General features: G+C 41.7%; 1 protein-coding gene across 1 annotated transcript; it reads left to right on the forward strand.

Moving 5' to 3' along the window:
- The first annotated feature begins 5,006 nt into the window (after positions 1-5,006).
- LOC116220538 lies at positions 5,007-7,197 on the forward strand. Its single transcript, XM_031568074.1, has 4 exons — positions 5,007-5,037; positions 5,177-5,346; positions 5,650-7,075; positions 7,177-7,197. The coding sequence occupies exons 1-4, from the start codon at positions 5,008-5,010 to the stop codon at positions 7,195-7,197; spliced, it is 1,647 nt and encodes a 548-aa protein (XP_031423934.1). The 5' UTR covers position 5,007.
- Positions 7,198-18,853: the final 11,656 nt, after the last annotated feature.

The following is an 18,853-nucleotide window of genomic DNA, read 5'->3' on the forward strand; positions in this document are numbered from 1 at the left end:
AATCCACCTAAATGTAATGTAAAACTTATAATGTATCCTTGACTAACTATCTTAACAAGTTCACACGACACGACACGACACGTGGTGCGACACGACACGACACGTGGTGCGACACGACACGGTCAGAAAAACCGTGAGACTCCTTAACCTCTCGTGCCATCCACAGGTCATATACTGCCTAGCTACGGCAGCGCAGTTAAACCAAAACAATGCCCTTAAAGCTACAGGCACCTATTATCAATCAATATCTCAATGGAGGTAAATCATGAAATGAATGAATACTAAATAGTACATATACTATACAATAATGTAAATAACGATAATCAAATCATGAACTTAATACTAAATACCTTTCATAAACAATTGTATAGTGAGGCCTGTATCCCAAAATCATTAGATGTGCATATGGCACCTACAGATAACGTTTATATTTCTCAACCGATTTCACTGAGTCGTTTTTATATTCAAGGGTTTATGATCTACGTGGAGTACCAAAAAAAATTTTGTCTCCATATTACTTAGAATCTCGTTGGTTTGGCCGTAATCGCCGTTGACATACATACATGTATATGATAATAGCTGCTAGACGCTCACTGTTCTTGTGCTCTCACAGCTCATTCACTTTGAAATACTGAAAAATAAATGCCTACACTAGACACTTTTCAGTCCATATTTTTCAGTATATTGAATCTTGCCCAACAGTCGAGGATTACTCAACAAGTAGGCATGACAGTCAAAAATGTTACTGGGTATCGTATTATACGGCTCTTCAGAATGTTCAAAAAAGTTCAGTTGATTTGAATGGGCCACCCCAACGTTTGCAGGTCTGTAATTTGCTGCTGCGAAAATGTAATGACCGCTGACCATCTTTCATATCATTCCGCAAGTAGTCCGGTCATTTAACGTAACGGGAAGTAATGGGTTGCTACGCAACACCTGAAACTTTAGAGTTCTATTTTATTTCTCAGCAGAAATCACAAAACGGCTACAAAATCGTTAAAGAGGTATTTTTGGAGGAATGTCTATTGTTTTGGTGAGTTACTGTATAATAAGAGGGATGAAGTATAGTTCGGAGGTCATTATCTAAAAATAGATCGATTGGATTTCAAAATAAGAGTATACCGCGGTTGAAACGGTATGGCCAAATCTCTCCCGGTAGACACATTTCTACCGTTGCACGGTATATACCGTCATACCGCCCAGCCCTAACCAGACTTACAAACAGCTTTTTCCCCCAGGCTGTAAGGCTTCTGAATCAGCAACTTTGATCCACTGAACAGTCGCCATCACCATTCACTTTCTGCTCCCCCATTCACACAACCACACTTCCTACATATATTTGCACAATTTTTTATTTTTAACTTATTTTAATATTCCTCACACTTTAAACTGCTGCTAGCTCTTCTTGTGTTGTTGTTACTCGTTAATGTTATATGTTATAGTGCTATATGTTATATGTTATAGTGTTATATGTTATTTTTGGTATTTGTTACTCTGTTACTTTGTTATCTGTATCTACTGTCTACTGCGTAGATGTTGCTGGCCAAGTCCTAAGAATTTCGCTGCACTGAAGCAATTTGGTGTATGCGACAATAAACTCTTTGACTTTGACTTTAGTGAGAGACTGTCAATGTCAATTCAGAAAACAGAACATCAACAGTGCATTAGATACCTGTCTTTAGATCTTGGACTGAAAGGAGGTTATACAAAGGAGCAGTGGCGGCTCCGAAAAAAATTCTCAGGGGAGGCAATTTTTTTGATAATGATTAAGGCGACCCATTCAGTAGGTTCATTAAGCAAGACAATTGTATCAATTTGGTGTTAGCTGATTAACTCATACAGCAATACCTTTTTGTCCACTAGAGGGCAGCACACAAAATAAAGATGTCCCCTCTAGCTACATAGAGTAGCTATAGTTACAGTTGGAAAGCTATGGAAGAAAGTTGCATTCAGGAGCCTTCATAAGCAAAAATGATATGGCTCCACAATAAATGATCCCACTTATTCATTATTCACATTACTCAAATGTTGTATGATGTAAAATAGCTTAACAGGACACATGATATGTCCAATAACAACATAAAGAAGGGGCAACATATAAGTCCAACCAATAATATTTATTGATCAATACTTTTATCTTTAAAGTATTGGCTTACAAAAGCAAAATAAGTAATCACATAGAAAATAACTCAGTGTTAGTGCTAGTAGCTAACATCCACACTGTGAAACCTGTGAAAAGTGACAGTAGTATAGAAATACAGACCGCGTTCACAGACTGCTAGCCACGATTTTCTTTCGTACCAATTCTTGGAAAATCCTCGGGTGTAGGATTGCCCTAATAGGTCCTAATTCTTTTGTTGTCAATGTATCTTCATTGGAATGCCGACTAAAAGGAGTTTCTTTTAAGGAGCGAATTTAGTTTTTGCACTGAACGTTAGCCATCTTGACTGAATGTGACTTGATCAAAGCCGTATGATGTCCTTAAATACACAGTTAGGTATGACGAAAGGATGGTGGAGCGAGCCCTCCCGGAAGCCATAGAGATTGCATTGAGAGCCATGTTTTGTGAATAAAAATGGATTTAACATGAGAGTCTATGAGAGAGGTCTGGGGCGATTCCAGGGGCGTTTCTAGGATTCAAAGAAAGGGGGGGCTTAGCCCCAAGGGGAGTGGCATGTTTGCGCGCGGCAATTTTTTTTTTAAGGCCCATTTGGGGCCGTGGATATCCATTGTTTCAGACAGTTCATAGATTGGTTTAATCAGAAAGAGTGTGATTTTGCTCTGTAGTTTTGCTGGAATTCAGTATATGATAACACAAGAGACAGAATGACAGGGTCATAGTGAAATTTGACAACACAAATATACCAGCTGTGGTGAAATAACCTGTTCTGAGCACCAAAGCTGTCCTGTGGGTAGCTCTTCAGCTTAACCTGTCTGGGCCCTGTGTCTTTTTCACCTAAATCATTAGTTGCTGCAGCTGCTTGGTCTGTCTCTTCCTCTCTCTGACTCTCTGCCTCAGCCTCTCCTTCTGCATGACCCTTTAAGATAAGTTCAAACATTGAAACATTAACTGATCGAAATCCAGAAGCCAATTTTATGACTTGGCATAAAAATATCATGTAATAATCTAGTTTAGGCTAACCCTTGGAGTAGCCTAGGCCTGACAACAAATGCCTATACATTTCTACCACAGTAGAAGAAAATAAAAAAAAACTCCACTCATTTCCTTCTAGACCTGTAGACCACTAACCTCCATCACACCGGCTCCTTCAGCCCTGTCAATCTCCTGCTTCTCTCTCTCATCTGACTGGGCGGAGCTGCCACCTCTCCTAAAGAATGTTCTTATATCCATCTGGTCAATGAATTGGATGATATACCGGTACAATAGCGTTATGAGGTACACTATGACATTTAGTTTTCACTAGCATTAACTGATTATAAATAACAACATTATATAGGGACTGATAATTTTGTTTTGAAATACTAGAGAGATATATCAATGCAAAGAATAGAGAGATGTCGATAGTTATTTCTTGTATTTCGAATTCGCTCGTTCACACTCTTGCTAACTGGTGACAGTTTCTAACAAAGTAGCAAGCTAGCTTAGTTTTAACATAGCCCACTACAATATTCGCTTTCATTTGCCTCATATCAAGTAAACCTAAAGCAGGTAACACTCGTTAACAACTACAGATAGCCACATTCTGTCACTTCTTGTACTTACAATTTCACTCCGTGCATCATTTACTTTGAACTCCTTGTCTATAATACTGGCTGTCGTTGACGAGAGACGGTACTAGTGCCCGGGGTTTATATCGTAAAGTATGATGAAAGGCTATTGGATTATAATTTGAAGGGGGAGTAAACATACAAACCAGAACGCACGCACATAAGTAGCATGTTAGAGTTATAAATAACTTGTCCGTGTCAGAATAGTTTAATTTTTTTTAATTTTATTATTTTTTTAAAGCCAATAATGCCAAATGATTTGGGGGGGCTGAAGAACATTTTAAGGGGGCTTCAGCCTCACTTCGCCCAAAATCGCCCAAAAGGGGCGGGGCACTTGGAAGAACGACTTTAGCCTGATTGGACAATGACATTCAGAGGCAGATCAGACGTGTCTAGTGGTAGAATCGGACAGAAACAAATATCTCCCTTTCCCGTTTGGCAGTGCGTCGCCCAATTCGCCCTTAAGGACAAAACACCCCTGCAAAGGAGGTACTATCATAGCAAGGGGGAGCCTTTCAATGGGAAATTACCACTAATTAAAAAACATGCCACCAGCCCTATCCTCTAGTGTTGCTGTGACATATTTGTAGTCGAATGCACGTAAAACATCTATCAGCACACTCCATAGCTCAGTATTAGCATTTGTTGAAAAAGCATTTAAAAAGCATACCCTATCATCAGTCAAAGTGGACATTTTTCTCATTATTGATATTGAAAAGAACCTCATGGTTGGTTGCTATGGGTTGCTATGCTTTATGACATAGTTTACCTTTGTGATGCAGGCGATTACATATGTAGTGTTCTGAAGTTAGTAGTAGTAGTGGTAGTAGATGTCTAAGTTGTTATGTATGACAGTCACATTAAGTGAGAGTCAAGATTGGAACCATGGAAGGTCAGTGCCATTTTTAATATAACTGTGGTCTTTCTTTTGACATCCATAAATAAAGTTTTGGTTTTGAGGATAAACTGGTTAGCTAACCTGAAATGTTCTGTTATATCTTCATACACAGAAAATCCTCCTCAGGATGAGCCTAGTTCATCAAGATACTCTGATGGCTCAAGCTCAGAATCTGCACCAAGCTCACCTCAGGAGAAGATTCTCGTTTCACCTTTACAGGAATATATTCTTAATCTCACTGAGGAGTGAGTTGTGCTTCTTTTGTGTTAACCAAACAATGATTTAAATGTCTTGAAATAATAGAGGTAAACATTTGTAAGTTTATACACACAGAGGTCTTCTGTTAAAATGTCCTCTTAAATTTGTTCCCAAGGGAGTGGATGGTTTTCAACAGCATATTGCATACTCCTGTAAGTACTGCTGTTCCAACAATACAGTGTGGCAGATTAGTTGAACCTTTCAAACTTTACAAATGACCTATTTAATCAAGATGTCATTCCATTATCTGTTTTTGTTACAAGTAAATGACATATTTGTTGTTGACCACAGATGACAAGGATGCAGTTTGCTGAACTGTGCATGGCCATCTTGAAGGTTGTGAGTCTTAGCTCCATTACAGTGATTCTGCCTGCGTACATCTGTGTGGTGAAGGATGCTGAATCTTCTGCCAGCAGATCCTCAACACCCACTACCTTCTCAGTCATTGCCTCAACTGAAAGGTATAGTGAAGCAGAAACATACCTTTTGTGACTTAACCAAATGCCATGTGAGATATATCATTAGAGAGAAAGAGATAATACATCAGAAGTAATGTTTGCTAAATTACATGAATGGTTTGTGAAACACAAACACTTAGCTAAAAGGCAAAAAGTGTGTACCTAGCAAGCAATGACCCAGTTCACAAATGGAGTCAGCATCATTCCAGTAGTCTGCTAGGGGCGAGAGTCTAAGTCAGCTCATGTACATTTCACACGGTAATGAAACACTTTGAACATTTCTCCATATCTGTATCTTTACTAAAGGGCTCCATCGTCAGTGCCATCTCCCGAGTCACTGGTGACTGATGGAGATACATTCACTACAATCACTACAATCCTGGAAAGCATCTTATCCAGTGGGAATGTTCACAACATCGCCAAAAACCTCGTTAGTCAGGTTCAGGGTGTTCTCCAGGACAGCAGCCCAACTTCCATTCCTGTGGCTGCCAGCAAAAGCGTTTCGGATTCTGAGATTTTGCAGAAGAGAGTTCCACAGCGGACAGTAAGTGCCTCTCAGCTGGTTTACTCCTATGCTGAGGAGGCAATCAAGAATTTGCTTCAGCCATATTTTCTTCCTCTTGTGGCATGGAATGCCAGGGAAGATGCTGCCTCGGCCAGAGTTCCCCTTCCCAGGATCCCAAGCCCTGTGCCCTCTCTGCTGGGATTGGATAAAGCTGAAGGCACCTGTCTGATAACTAGATTGATTCAAAGATTGCCTGCTTACATTCATTTTCGGGAACCAGTGGATTCTTCTGCAACTAGTGAGCAAGACGTAATATCCCCATCACGCAAATTTAGTGATGTGGCCAATCTGTTCACCCGAGTGATGACCTTCCAGGTTATGGATATGGTTGATTCAGAGCTGGATAGACATCAAAGATCTTCTGATGTATCCAGGATGTTGTCGACAGCTGAAGATAATATTAGTGCTGGTCACTACGATGATCTGTTCTCTGGATTGATCCAGAGGTTCATTGCAGAATTCAGTTATTCTGACTCTATTTTCTCGGATGAAGTGGATGACGTCAGCGACACAGCATTTTCTACCAGGAGCCAAAGCACCCGATCTGGCACTGCCTCACAAAAACTTGAAAACATGTTAGGTCTGTTCACCAGGGTGATGATTAGCCAAGTAATGGATGTCCTCCGCATTGAATCAGGAGTCGAACTGGACAGAGATATGATAAGAACACGAAGTCCCTCCTCTGTAGGCTCTGTGCTCGGTACAGACAGCAGCGACTATGGCTGTTTTGTCACTGTTCTGATGCTAAGGCTGTTAGCCAAAATCAAGGATCAACCAAATGCCTCTGCTGATATGATGTATTCCTCCCGAGAGTTGATTGAGAAAGTCCTGTCCGAGTTCAGTAGTGCCTCAGGAACTCCAAACTTCCAGACTTATCCAAGCACCTTAAAGATTCAGGCAACATCCAGAACCATGGACAAGTTCCTTCTGAAGGAATTTGGACCCGAAACTGTCCTGCAGAGAGCTGTGGAGACACAGGATGTCTCTTTTGATAGAACCTTGCTGACGGCCTTGAGAAAGGAACTGCTGCAGCAGTGTGATACAGAAGCTACTGCTGCCCCATCAGCCCAAGCTGCTCCACCCTCCCCTCAGCCAGTGCCTGTTGCAGATGAGGGGCGAACCAGCAGGACTAAACTGAAGATGCCCAAAAAGAGGTTCAACATAAAGGTACAATATATAACCAACCATGCTTATGGTTATGTTATTATGATGTTTCTCACAGTTGTCCAAGTTGTACTATTGTTCTTTTCCCGTGTGGATGTATGCAGGTAACTCATTTCATCAACTGAGTAAAATTTCTGTTTTTCTTCTAAACTATCAGATGCCAAAAAGAGTCAACAGGAAAGTGTCTCCTGCCAATTCCTTTCCCGGCATAAGTGAGTTTTAGGAGACATTGAATGTGCAATTTGATCATCAATATATGATTCTCTTCCAGTACCATGTATAGTAGTAGTAGTAGTATCAGAAGTATTAAGTTAATTCATTTCACATTAATGATGTGGATTTCCTTCTTCAGCTGATCAGCATTCAGAGACACCTGCCCCTCGCACTCCATCTGATGAGACGGTTCCTGCCATGTCTACATCTGGACAGAAGACACGCAAACAATCCTTTTTCCTCAGGATTTTCGCATGCTGCACTTTTGGCACATCTGAAGCTTAGGCCATAATTTTTCTTAAAAATGTTGTTACCCTACATTTCCCAATCAAAGATATTAATACATCTTATGCATTCATTACACAGAATCAATATTCACTGATGTAAAGGAGTAATATAACCAAATGTTTTAAATTTCATTATTTAATACAATTTTATTATATTATTATATATAAAATGCACCAGTTAGCATAAGAGCAAGGTTTTATCAGTGCCAACTTTGCTGTTACTGGTATTACCATTCCCTTTATGTAGTTAGCCTGCTAGTTTTAGCCCAAAGCTGTTAACTGCCATTTCAGACAGTTGAAGGCGTGCTCTATAATGAAAGACAGTTGAAGGCATGCTCTTTAATGAAAGAAAGTTGTAGCCGTGCTCTATAATGAAAAGGCTTCATTTTAAATGTGGTTTGAGTTGGCTGCTCTATGGTGTCAACAGAGAAAGAATCAATAAAGAAAAAGACAAAAAAACCTCTCCAGACCAAGGCACTCCTTAGGTTAAAATGTCTATTATATTGACATGTCCTAACTGGACTGTTAAAAAATGCCCACTCGTAGTGGCTAGTGCCTTCTTCAGGGCATAGTCCTGAGCTGAGGAAGGTATGTATGAATCCTCAGTTAATTAGTCAAGCAATAGCACAGGTGCCTATAATCAGTCAAACAAGAGCTGCACCAACAATACTAAACCCACTGCTCCTCACCGCTTACAGATCCCATCCCAGCCCACTCCACCCAAGTTCTGTTCCTAGCAACAGTCCAAGATTGTTTTCAATTAGCTCAGACGCTTCCTTGGTATGGTCGGTTATTTCAGGTCATTCTGTAAGAATTTCTCTGTGGTAGCCGCCCCGCACCTCCTCATCCCCAAACGGTCATTTGGGTAGACAGGTAAGCCAGTTGGCATTTGAGTCTGTCAAAGCGTTTCTCACAACTGCTCCTGTGCTGGCTGCCTCTAACTTTTCTATTCCCTGTTCTCTCGCTGCAGACGCCTGCGATCTAGGGGCCTGTGCACTGCTCATGCGGATGCGTAACCACAACCAACGCTTAATGCGCTGGAGCCTCGTATTGCAAGCTTTCAACCTCAACATCCAACACATTCATGGGTGTGAAAACGTTGTGGCAGATGCGCTTTCCCACACATATAGTTCCAAAGCACTTTGGTGCACAATTCCCGAATGTGTGGTCCCGCGCATTATTTCAGTTCACATAGCTTAATAATAATAAAAAGAAAACTTGTTAATACATTTTGGGTTAAATGCACTTCAAATATACTTTTCTTCCCCCCCTAAATGTTTCCCTGTTTCTCCATTTGAGCTTCTTTGGCGATTTAATTCAACTGGTAAGATGAGTATTTTACACATTTATAAAATAAAATAAATAATTTGCCTGAGCAGTGGTTTCCGTTTTAAACAATGCACAAATATTTATTTGCTGTCCAGGTTGCAGGCATTTGGCAAACATTATAACAAAACAAAAAAATACTTTAAACCAAAACAAGATTAAATCTCAAAATGTAGCGTAACAATATTACTATAGCAACAACTCTACCTCACAGCAGGAGAGCTGTCCTTCTCTCTCAACAACACAAAGGGCAGTGAGCCACCCTCTTAAAAAGGCCTACCTGTTAACCCAAATTGGCCTTATAGGGCTGACCTATGAAATAGGGAAGCACAGTACATATTCATATTTAGCGAGCGCCTTGCTCCTTCAATGATTGTCAGGTGAAATTTATGAGTGAAAAGTCCTTGTTTTCAAGGGTGTGAGGGAAAGCATAACACAAGGCTTACCATGAGTGTAACTATGAATCTAGATAACGGCCTAACAGCTGTACTAACTGTCACAGCTGTTGCCTTTCCCACGAGATGAACATTTGAATAATGACAAAGTAAAAGTCCAATACTATACTGTGTTCGTTTCCATAATGTCTGTCGGATGTGCTGGTGAGCAAGATATATATATAATACAATAGCAAATATTCCCAAAATGCATAAAAACTACAGAATGAAGATGTAAAGTAAGTAAGACTTTATTTATATAGCACATTTTGTACAAGAGTTGCAGTTCAAAGTGCTTTACATACAATCAATAAAAACAAGCAGCAAGAGCAATGCATGGAGTAAAAAAAAAAATAGATCAACATCGTATCAGAACCTGATGTTCCGATAGGCTTCTTGGATTACTATAATCATGATAAAAATAATAAAAGTAATAAATCCCTTCTGCCTGGTCTTTAGCTCAGTCGGAACCATAGTGCTGCCTTTCCCAGTTAAATATTTTACCTAGCTATGTTATCCGTGCCCAGAGGCCTACAGGGGACCGGGGATAGCTCTCCTAATTCGTCTCTCCTGAGACTTGACTATACCTTGTATAGCGCCCGCTATATTTGCCGTGCCCAGAGGACTAGAACATTTGTTAGTGAAATATCTGTGAGAAAAACAGGAGATATATTGAAGCCACAATATGGTTTCTGACAGTGCTATGGTACCCTTAAAACAGTTTTACAGAGAAATAGTAAAAATAGTGCAAGATGAAATTCAAGTTACAGAGAAATAAATAGTGCCAAATAAAATGTATTAAATGCTTTGATAAAAAGATAGGCTTTAAGCTGCCTTTTGAAAGTGTCTAGCGTGTTTCCTTCCCTAATATTTATGGGTAATGTGTTCCATAATTTTGGGGCGTAGTTGACAAAGGCCGCATCACCAATCTTCTTATGACTGCTTCTGGTGACCTGTAATAGACCTGCATCTGATGATCGTAGTGTTCTAGCTGACGTGTAGTTAGTAAGAGAGTTAACAATGTAGCTAGGTCCTTGTCCATTTAGAGCTTTGTATGTAAGGCATGATGTAGTAGACAAATCAAACACCCCTTTAAGAGAATGCCCCGCTCCCTCCCCAAGTGGTATGATGTAAAAGTACTATCCCAGCTCGAAGCGCACTTTTGCATTGGGACCTGTATGAGGAAGTGAGAGCACCAGGAAGTGTGAGTAAATGTATGTTAACAAGTTTATGGATGTTATCGAAATGCAAATAGATGATGAGAAAGTGGATACCCAGTATAATTTAACAACAGCAGAGGTGTATGAAAATATTACAATGTATTAACTATATTTATCGCGGCAGAGCAAACAATGCGTCTGTCTACGCATAAACGCCAAACCGGTGGCAAACACCCGACACAAACATACCCTCACACCGTGTAGCAAAACAAGCACAACAAACCCACAAACCCCAAACAACACTTTCAATAAGCTCAATGAACTCATATATCGCGATCACAGGGGAGACGCTGTGTATGTGTGGCTGCGTGCGTGTGTGTGAGAATGAATGGAGTCTGTCATCTCTTACTCCCGCATTCACGGTAAAGCAAGTAAACAGTTCATTAAGTTCATAACAGTTAGAAGGGAAATGTTCACCTTCTCACACTTCCTTCACCCTCAGAAGTCTCACCACCGGGGGGGCGAGACAGAAAGTCAGCAACTACTTTCTGCTTTCCAGCCCGATACTGGACCTGGAACCGGTAGGGCTGCAGGGCCAGGAACCACCTGGTTATCCGGGCATTGGAGTCCTTCATACGGCCGAGCCACTGAAGCGCTCAGTGGTCAGTTTCCAGCTTAAAGTCTCTGCCGAGCAGATAGTACTTAAAAGTGTCCAACGCCCACTTAATGGCTAAACATTCGAGCTCAACAGCTGCATACCTTGTCTCTCGGGGGAATAACTTGCGGGTAATAAAAGCCACAGGTCTGTGGTCAGTCCCTTCCCCTTGGAGCAGCACAGCGCCCAGACCAATGCCTGACGCATCAGTCTGCACTGTGAAGGGTTGGTCAAAGTCTGGGCTCTGCAACACTGGATCTCGACACAGGGCCCCGCTCCTGTTCTGCACCCCATTGCACTCGACTAGACCCAGACTTCCGGGTCAGGTCTGAAAGAGGTGCAGCTTGAGTGGAGAAGTCTGACAGGAACCTTCGGTACCAGCCTACCAGACCCAGGAAAGACTACACGCCCTTTTTGGTTTGCGGCTGGGGACAATCCTGGATGGCTTGCACCTTGTCTTTCTGGGGCCTAATCAGACCCCTGCCCAGCACATTGCCAAGGCACCGGACCTCGGGTTTGACAAAGTCTCACTTTTTAGGATGCACTGTGAGTCCCGCCTTCTGGATGCGTTGCAGAACGTCAGCTGGATGACACACATGATCCTTACAGGTGGCGCTATAGATAATCTAGATCATCTAGGTATGAGTTTATTGCAAATGGAACATCCAGGGACACACGAGACAGACCACAGGTTGTAAGAAACACAGATGACGAGGAAACAGATTCTCTTGCACGGAGGCAAAACCCACGGAGGGGCGCAGGCTCAAAGCACTGTACGAAACTCAGGAGACTGGCACTTGAGGCGCAGAAAGAAAGAAACCAGAGTCGAACTCTTTAACAAAACTAAACTATCAACTTCAACGCCGTAGCGGAAAACAAAACACGAGTCACACTCGGCAAGGCAATAAACAAAACTGTAACTAAGGCTATGAACAGAACAGAGGTAAACACGAATGCGAACTATGATAATACTCATCCAAACGTCAGGAAAGCAGGAACTCGAAAGTAATCTGTGTAGTGCAATACCATACACAGAGTGAAGGGAGTGCGAGGTATAAGTAGGGACAGTGACAGGTGTGGGTGATTAGTAAACAGGTGTGGGTGATTAGTAAACAGGTGAGTGTGAACGCGGTGCAGGTGAGCGTTGAGTGATGCTGATGACTTGCAGCTGAGAGTCTGAGTGTGAGTGAGTGCTGAAGGGGGCGTGGCAGAGCGGAGCTCAGCAGGAACGTGACACATAGGTGGCAGGCCCCACCTTGCGTGTAGCGGTGAATGGCCCCTGCCACTGAGCGAGCAGCTTGTTCTCAGACGTGGGGAGGAGCAGGATAACTTTCTGCCCCGCCTGAAGAGTTCTTTGTCTGGCGTTCTTGTCGTACCAGACCTTCTGGTGGTGTTGTACTTACTCCAGGTTGCTCAGGACCAGCTCTGCCATCTCCTCCATCTTTTCCCGCATTTGCAGGACATGCGAAAGAATGCAGTTGGTCTCCGGTGCCTTTGGCCCCTCCCAGACTTTTTTTAGCAGATCCAGGGGCCCTCGCACTGGTCTCCCTTACAGCAGTTCAAATGGTGAAAAGCCTGGGCACCTCACGGTATGCGAACAGCAAGTATGGCAGCCAGCGGTCCCAATCTTTACCGTTGGCTGACACGTACTTTCGCAGCATATTCTTGAGGGTTTGGCTGTAATGTTCAGCCAGACCGTCAGTTTAGGGGTGATAGGGTGTGGTCCGTATCCCCTTAATACCAAGTAAGTTATAGACCTGTTTTAGCTTTTTGGACAAAAATGCTGTTCCCTGATCTTTTAGGATTTCCTGGGGTATCCTACAAAACTGCGCCCAGCAAAAAAATTAAATAAAATTATAATTGTTTTTTTTTGCTGGGTAGAGTTTTTTGCGCCCCCTTCTATATCTCCAACCAATATTTTGACATTAAAAAATAAATCTAACATAAGGGTAAAATGAGCCAAAAATAGAAAGAGGAAGGGGTGTGTACCTCCTTGGTGTTGTCAGAACATGCTAGCACATTGAGTTAGAGTGTGCGTGTCCAAGTAACTTCGACAAAAGAAATAATGAAGAGGCAAAAGCCATCCGGGGCGCAATTCAAGAAGAAAATAAAGGAAGAAGAAGAGAAACGTGCCAAGGAGAAAGGTAAATCCTTAAATCCTATTCTTAGCCAAGAATGAATCCCAGATAAGAAAACTTTCATGAATGCCAGAATTGCCCCGGGCACTTTAGTGGAGTTAAGAAGAAAAGATGTACCTTATCATTGAAAGCCTTCCTACTCCCTGTCACATAGTTCTTTAAGGATTTTACAGAGGCGGGTAGATCAAAAAGGATATGTCCATTTATTATACATTATACAAAAAAGACATGATTAAAATATTGAGGGTCAGCCAGTCATAAATTACAGGGGCGCACAGCTAAAGCCAATAGCTAGTGCAACGACACTACAAATATCTTACTCGTTGCATAGCACACCCATTAAGGAAGACAAACACGGCAAATTGTCAACAAGTGAGAATACTGGTGAAAATCCAAGTGTTGTATTGTCAACTTTAGCGAATGGATTGTATGTAATCTTGCTAGTTAGCTAACGCTAGCTAGCCAGTGACGTGTGACGTTCCTTGTTATTGCCATTCAGTCGAAACATCAGGCTATCTTTAGCAAAACATAGTGCAAGTTCAGCTGTACCGCAATTTGTGTCATTTTCATTGTGTCATGAAATTGAAATTTGAGTAATTATAACAACGTTCGTTTTGGTGTAGTGAGCTAGCCAGTTTGATTAGACATGATTCAACTAATCAAGAGCTATGCATCTTGGAATGAAAAAAGTGTCAGGCTGTCCAAATACACCAAAATGCTTAATAACTACATAATAGCTACATTTAACAAATAATGATAATACATACTTTTGTTATATCATTTTAGATTCACTTGCACTCTTGTTCTTGCAATGAATACAGGTGCAGTACTTTACTGTAGAACTGTTAAGATAGGGTCAATGATTTTCCGTTTCAAAAAAATGAATTTTCCGTTTCACATTTTGGTGAATTACGTTTTGTTCCGTTTTTTGTTCACCCTGAGGTAGATTGATGGCTTAAAATGAGTGAATAATATGTGCCACAACTGACCCAGACCTTCTAAGATTGTTGTTTGCCAGCCATCAACAGAACAGAAGACTAAAAAAACATTATTTGCAGGCGATTGGGAAGATGAGCGAGTGAATGTGACAGGCTATGTGTGCATCAACCGTTGAACAGGGGGACGTGGCCGGAGCGGAGTTCAGCACAGATGTGACATTTTCTCAGTGATTTTTTTCTTTAATTAAAGTTTGTTCATCGTTGCGATCGTTGTTGTGTTTATTTGAAAGAAATGCAGCCTTACAGGGCAAAATACCGTCTGAAAGTTGCAATTCCGTTTTCGCGAAAAATCGTTTGGAAAAAATAAAAGTTTTTCTTTTCTTTTTCAGGGGGGGGAGCTTGCCTAGGGCGCCAAATGTGCTAGGGCCGGCCCTGTTAACCAGAGGTGTAAAGTAACAAATTACTTTTACTCACGTTACTGTAATTGAGTAGTTTTTTTGTGTACTTTGTAATTTTTAAGTAGTTTTTTAAATCGGTAATTTTACTTTTACTTAAGTAGATTTTGACTGAAGTATTGTACTTCGCTACATTGGAAATTACATCCGTTACTGAGTAAAAAAAAAAAAAACATAGTTCAAGGCAGGAATCGCGCACCACAATGCTCACTGCAGTGGTGGATGCTGCATAGAGTGGATGATGGAGTCGATGCAAGGCGCCAGTACGGTGCCGAGTCACGAGAGATAGATATGGAGGAAGATGATAGTGCGGACTACCAACAAGCTGCGGACCACCAACAAGCTGAAGCACCGAACTTTCCGCCAGTTGAAATTAAAGAAGATGAAGAAAACCCGTGGCCACATCTCAGCAAGCAGTTTGCCTTCCAACGTAAAAGAGGCAACAGCTATATGCTGTGTAAACTGTGCCTAATCCGTCAGTCAGAACTTTCTGCTTATACAAATTCATCTTCAAATCTGCGCAAGCATGTGTTGGTAAGTACAGTATTTGTCCCTTTCCATTAGTAGTTCAGACAGCGTTTTTGTCATTTAGTTAGCTTTGCTCCATTAAGCAAAATATGCGTTTCATGGCACTAGTAGGTAGTAGCCTAATTTTGGCTAGCACTTGCAACCGACCTGAGTATGCTAACGTCGACAGCGGTCATCCAATAGACTAATAATACCATTCCTGTCTTCCATTCGTTTCAGGTCATAGAATTATTATGTTCAGTCTCTCATATTGTGTTAAAAACTGCAGATCAGTCATCAGCAATGAAATACACCACATAAACTGATATTAGGCTAATCATTTGGCTGCCTCCCATGCCTTGAAACAGAACAATGTGAATGCGCACACCAGCGTTTTCAGACAGTTGGACAAGTCAATGTGTATGTCGTTATCTGCAATTTATCACGATGTTTAGTCAGATATTGATAACGATAAGTGGTGGCTTTGCAACGTGCACGTCTTTCATGTTCATGCTAAGGGGTCCCGGTTAGCAAGAATTGAGGATTATGAATTGTGATGCATGTAGAAATAGAAAATAATGCTATAATTCTGTATACTGTAGGTCTGTCATCTCAAGTAGCTATTTATAGCTATTTCTGTGTTATGATGCACTCTTGAATCTTGATGGCAGCTCAATACTTAATTGTCAGAAATGTTGTTTGTCATTCTACAGGTCTAGTCTATGTCAGACAACACCTTGACCGGATGTTGGAGGCTGGAGCAAGTTGGACAACATTCATCAGATGAAGATGATTTATTTTCCTCAATGAAGTCCAGAAGGTCAGAAGGTACAGGGGAGTTAGAAGGGTACCTAGCCTGTGTCTCAGTCAATATGGATCTGCTGAACGTCTTTCAGAATATCAAAAAACTGTCCCTGAAACTCAATACTGGCCTACCTGCCTCGGCCGCCTGCGAGCGACTCTTCAGCTGTGCTGGATTGCTGTTCAATGCAAAGCTAGCCCGGATGAACTCCACTCATCTTGAAAATCAGCTGCTGCTCAAACTCAACAAGAAGTTTGTAGACTAATGCTCTAAAGGTGGACACAAGTAATAGGCCGCAAGGTGAACCACGAAAAGTCCTTTAGAAATCGAATCCCGCTCCACAGGCGTGCATCTACACAATATTTAGTTCATAAAAAAGAAAGAGTCGTGCTTAGCTACAAACAAAAAGTTCGTCGCTGACTTTCCAGTCAATTTTTGGTGCGTCTATGTTTTATGCCGAACTAGTTTCTTCAGAGCGCACAAGGATCTTGGTCGCGAGTGCTGGCACTTTTCGACACGTGATCATGCTACACCAATAAGGTAGCTGCTTTTTGTCAACAGAATGGCAAGATGGCGTCCACCATGCCTTCATCGAGCAGTACGGAAGACGAAGAAAATACACCGGAATGTCTTAATAAATCAAAAAACAAACATTGTTTTATGCATATTACTTCAGTCAAGCACGAAGAGGTACATTATTTCACCACTACACGATGGAATACATACAGGACAAGCCTACAAACGTGGCTCGGCTCTGGAGGTGCAGTACCACAAAGGCTGTTATAATCAGTAGACCAGGTTTTTGACGAGGCCTGAAAAACCAGAGAAAGAACAGTAAGTTATTTATTAAATTGCATTTCAAGGAGCTAATAACTTAACATTATATAAGTAAACATTCAATCTGCATTCTGTTGTATGTGCACACAATCACAACCCTTATTCATGTCTTTCCTTCTCATTTATATGTGTTCTAGGAATGAGCCCACGTTTGATGTCAGCTATAAGTTATTCTGTGAGAGGATCATTCGCCAAAGGCTGCTTGTCAACCAAGAGGTGCAGAGAATGGGCCAGCTGAGGAAGGCCTTCATTGAACTGGTGAAAGCAAATGAAGGTCTTGAAGCTTCAAACTACAGGTAACTGCAATGCATTTTTCTCTCAAGTCTTATTATTTGTCATGTGCAAGTCTAGCTTTACACAACATGTGTGTGACAGGCCTGAGAAACTGTTTTTAAGTCTTGCTGTTTGCACAGACATGTACCACTTGTGTGACGGTGGTCAAACTTAGGACTGACGAATACTGCAACTGCAACTGATTCTTTTATTCCTGTTCATGCAAATATCACAATTGGTACACAGCATCGTTGACAGGCAAACTTTTTCTGTCTAGTAACGGCAACAGTACACACATATAAACTGCCGACCTGCAGTACACCACAGCTCCAGAGGTGGCTCCAAAACACCAACATTATTTACAACTGAATTATGGCGAAACTCATTATATATACATTATATTGTTAAACGGATTTTTCAACTCCGTTACACCCACCCCTTCTGAATTTCGCCCATAATCGTTAGATGAACAAGGCATTACATTCACAATAGTGGTCAATAAAGCACTTAACATGACATGGTTACACAAATACTCCAACTTGAAAAGTATCCCCAAAAGGATGAAGTGGAAAGAGAGCGGCACCTTGCTCACTACCAGCTTCTGGAAGTAGGATGCAGTCTACACCCCACACAGACCATATCCCATACATAGAAAAAGGTCCCTACAGGTACACTCAGACACATCCATGGTGAAGTAATTAAAAATATCTAAATCACCCAAAGAATACACTGAAATTTACTAAAACCCAACTATATATACATATATATACAAAAGAATACCTATTTCACTGGACTAGTTGAAACATTGAATTATTGGCTTTGTCAACAAGCTGACTGGTATCCCTGACAATACCCCATTGAGACATCTGATACAACAGACGCTTAACCGGTCTAAGTATACGTCCAGCACGAGATCTGGCTTCGTGAATACTGCTTGAATCAGACTGAATGGAAGGTGGTATTGTAATGTGTACCTCATCTGAGTGGCTGGAATGCAAAGACTGTGTGGGCGTACCCTGAGTGTCAGCCGTTGGGCCATTTGTGTGACTGTGTTCAGAACTCTCTGTCTGTGACTGGGTTTGCAAACTGCCCACATGCTCAGACTCTTTGTTCGTACTCAAGACATCCCTAAGTAAACCATCCCCCACCAGACTGTCCACACCCACAGTTGTCATATTGCTGACCCACTCGTGAGTTCTGGTCCTGGCATCTTCCTCATCCACAACAGGCATCGTTCCATCCATGTCACTGACATCATTTGACTCCTTCTCGCAGGAGGACACGGAGGTCTGATCTGAGAGACTGTCCACATCCACAACAGGCAACATTCCATCCATGTCACTGACATCGCTTGACTCGTTCTCGCAGGAGGATACAAAGGTCTGATCTGAGAGACTGTCCACATCCACAGGCAAGAAGTTAACAAGCATCAGCAAGTTACGGTGCACAACTCTCTCTTGTCCAGTCACTGGGTTCCTAATCCGATATGTATGAGAGGAGGCATTCATGCTCACAACAATGTACACTGTGGACTCCCATCGGTCCGCTGTCTTACGCTTCCCTCTCTCACGTTTGTTCGAGACCAGGACCCGGTCACCTGCAGAGATTGATTTCCCTTTTACACGGCGGTTATAGAGTTCAGCTTGACGACCCTGCTCTTTATCAACATGTCCCTGAGCAATAGCCATGGCCTCTTGAAGGTCTTTTGTGAGAGATACCACATAGCTATCATAACTACTGATCTCTGGATCTTTCA

Source organism: Clupea harengus, chromosome 1 (genome assembly GCF_900700415.2).
Source record: "Clupea harengus chromosome 1, Ch_v2.0.2, whole genome shotgun sequence".
NCBI classification, from domain to species: Eukaryota; Metazoa; Chordata; class Actinopteri; order Clupeiformes; family Clupeidae; genus Clupea; species Clupea harengus.